The 3,341-nt window shown below is 41.8% G+C and overlaps 1 protein-coding gene across 2 annotated transcripts in view; it reads right to left on the bottom strand.

Annotated features, from left to right (window-relative positions):
- Positions 1–1,198: 1,198 nt before the first annotated feature.
- zbtb16a (zinc finger and BTB domain containing 16a) overlaps positions 1,199–3,341 on the bottom strand; it is a 144,576-nt gene continuing 142,433 nt past the window's right edge. For both annotated transcript variants that reach the window (XM_016526194.1, XM_016526195.1), the window contains exon 7: positions 1,199–3,220. In XM_016526194.1, the coding sequence (XP_016381680.1) occupies positions 2,991–3,220 (230 nt within the window). In that variant the 3' untranslated portion in view covers positions 1,199–2,990. The remainder of the gene's footprint in view (positions 3,221–3,341) is intronic.

Genomic DNA, 3,341 nt, shown 5'->3' with positions numbered 1-3,341 from the left:
AGAACAAACAAAAATAAAAAGCCCAGAAACAAAACACTATATTCTTAAAGAGCAACAGGACTGGCACTTGTGCTGTCACAAGGGAGGAAAAAATACAGACAAGCCAGGAAAGGAGAGGGGGATCCAGTAGAGACAGGGGGAAGAGAGAAACTGCTTTGTTACATAAAAAGCTTTGTTATGCTTGGTCCGACAGGGCAATTGGTCCTCAGTGCTAATATAAAAAAAGACAACGTCTTGGTGCTTTGTTACTCAAACAGTTTAGTTTTGACCTCAATGGCACATGCATGGCAACACAGCATGAAATGGCTACTCTTTCTAGAACACCACACTGGAACACAGTGAGCCAACTCCAGGGATGCAATGACGACGCATGGCTTACCGGTTCTTTAACATAAGTACTTTAAACAACAAATAAACATGTCTAGCAGGAGCAGAACAAATGCATCAACAACCTGCTGAATGTTAAAGGGACGTTGTTGAAAGGTTTAATCAGCAAACCTGTTGCTGAGGCAAAAAAAGAACAAGGAAATGAAAGCAAGTTTGATTCTCAAACATTAATCCCCCCCCCTCAAAGTAGGATATTCATTGTGAAAAAACGCACATATTCCGATCCAAGGAATGTTTGGCTTGTCTTTTTTCGAACTGTGTATAAAACACTACAATACTGATCGGTCGTCAGTGGAACCACTGAAAATAGACCAAATGATCATTATTAAAACTACAACAAAAATCGTCTCCGGTGAATCGATCTGAGATCATCATGGCACCCCTGGAGCCCTGAAGACACCAATACTTTTCTTGAAAATACAGAAACTAAGCAGATATATGTGGACAATTTGTTGAACAATTTCATTTAGGCACAAAGATATTACAGAAACATCAGAAGAACATTGAGGGAAGAACTATATCAATGCCAATATTTTTTAATCATGGTGAGAGAAAAGTGGCATAGAACATGACTTTCAGATTAGTGCGACACTAACGTGCAGGACTACACTCATACAAAGAAACATGTCAACTGACAGGATTTTAGTTTTTTTTTTTCTTCCTTTCATCTTTGATTACCACTTGCAGTCCCAATTGTCCAACGCACAATGCACTGCTGCATATGACCTGTTCTTAGTGGCTCACGCTCTGTGAACCTTCTTTTTTCACATTACAAAACTACAATTCTATTCACATATTTTCAAGTTTAACATTGTTTTTTTTCAGACTTTAAAGTACTACACTTCACTTGTTCCATACGCACCTCCCAGATCAACTCCGACCCCGAACTTAAGGCTTTAGAAATCTCTTTTCTGCTCTTAAGGTAACATTTACAGGGGTGGGGGGACTGATATCCCTAAGTTATGATTTTTTTTTTTTTAACCCACTTTTCCTATAATCAAATCTTACCCTTTCATATTCGTTGCTTCCGACATACAATACTTGAAAGCGTGAGATGAAGTTGAAATAATGCAAAACGCAAAACACAACAATGTGCTTTCGCAAACGAAACACAACACAAAGAAACAAAACTTAGAGGTAGCTTACAAAAACGACCAAACCCACAAGCTCTTCAACAAGCAGGGTTAGTAAAACAAAACAAAACAAACAAAACAAAAACATAATACCAAGTTTGGTAAGATTAATGCAAAGAATAAAACTAAACAAACGTTGAACGAAAGACAAATAATCTCTCTTCACCGTGGCACTTAATTCTTAAGTACTTAAAAGCACGCGCCGCTTCAGATCTCCCCTGCTTGAAAGACAAACGCAAAGCAAACAATCAATCAAAATATACAAAGAAACAAAGGAAAAATTAAAACACTAGCACACGAGGTCACAAAAAAACGAGGTAATTCAAGTACGATGTGCTGAAATAAATCAAGGTATAATAGGAAACACAGACAAAGCAAAAGGAACCAAACCAAAAGATTTGATCTGCTCTGTTCATTCATCCCAGCGTTCCCGGCTGGACAGGCCAAGCCTCGTGGCCACCTACGAACACACGGATATGTGCGGACGAGCCCTGAACGTCACAGTGCCGCTCAGCCTGCAAGCCACTGACAAAAGCAGCTTTAGTCATCATTTTGGTCTCTAGAACAACAGCATAAACAGTTGATTAGATGTCTAGTGTGTAATGGATGTTCTGTATGCATTTCAAACGGTTAAGCGATTTTCAGAATTGATAAGTGAAGGAGGAGATAATGTGAACATGTACAGTGTGCGCATAATACAGCTTAAAATAAACTCGAAATGTGGCGCTTGAGTAATCAACATCAAACAAAAACTGTCGTCGTGAAGTCAGCTTGTAATGCGTGCTACGAAGCTATGATGAGAGAGAAAAAACGTGAAATGACGTTGATGAGCAGAGTACTGAGAGCTTAGCTGATTTGTACGCTGGTTAAACCAATAAGCCCTTAATGAATGTGAATCATATGGGAGGGATCTACACACTGACTGTCAGCCGGGCATCGTGAACATGTTTTGCAGGAAGCTTACATCCCAGTTTGCAGTAGTGACCCTGATGAACATGACGGTTCATATTTGCTGTGGAGTACCTGACTGGCACGTTACCGCTGACGGAACTAAGTGCTTCTTGCACCGACATCTCTGCTGCTATCGAACTGATCAGTCAGAGATAAACACTAGTTCACACTACTATTTTTGTACCAGAAGAGGGCATCCTTATGAAGAGAAGGGATCATTGCTGAAGTGTGTGTTGTTTGACTGATAAGACATATTTAACGTTTGGGACGTAAGCTGACATGTAGAGAGAGGACTTCCCATATGAACCGTGCTGCGAACAGATATATGGCTATAACATGATGCTTTTTGTTTTCGTTTTGCGATACTGACGTGGTAAGAATTCTGCCTTTTTAGTTCCTGTCCATTCCCATTCCGCCTTGCCCAGCCCCTCCAACAAATCTGTCCATTTCCTGACTGTGTTTCCAGGCGCTTTAACCCCTCGCCCTCCCGCTCCCCTCCATCCCCACCGTCTCCCTCCTTCAGACGTAGCAGAGGTACAGGTAAGTCTTCTCTATCCTCCAGTCCGGGGGGATGTCTTCAGGCTTGTGGCTCTTCATGTGCTTCTGCATGGCGGAGAGGCTGGGGCAGTATTCCAGGCAGATGGTGCACTGGTACGGTGAGGCTCCGTTGTGGGTACGCAGGTGTTTTATCATGGCCGAGTAGTCCCTGGAGCGCTGGTGGCAGAGCTTGCACTCAAACGGCTTCTCACCTGAATGGAGAACAGAAAATGTCAGGACTTTGCAAGACATGTCATGAGATTTTGCACACTGAATGGTGCTGCTGATATTCGTGAACACTAGGGATGTCACCATGGGCGACATTTGACTCTT

The sequence above is a fragment of the Sinocyclocheilus rhinocerous genome, unplaced genomic scaffold (genome assembly GCF_001515625.1).
Source record: "Sinocyclocheilus rhinocerous isolate Xijiao unplaced genomic scaffold, SAMN03320098_v1.1 scaffold753, whole genome shotgun sequence".
Lineage (NCBI taxonomy): Eukaryota > Metazoa > Chordata > Actinopteri > Cypriniformes > Cyprinidae > Sinocyclocheilus > Sinocyclocheilus rhinocerous.
The sequence above is the reverse complement of the archived record's forward strand: the minus strand, read 5'-3'. Positions and strand labels throughout refer to the sequence as shown.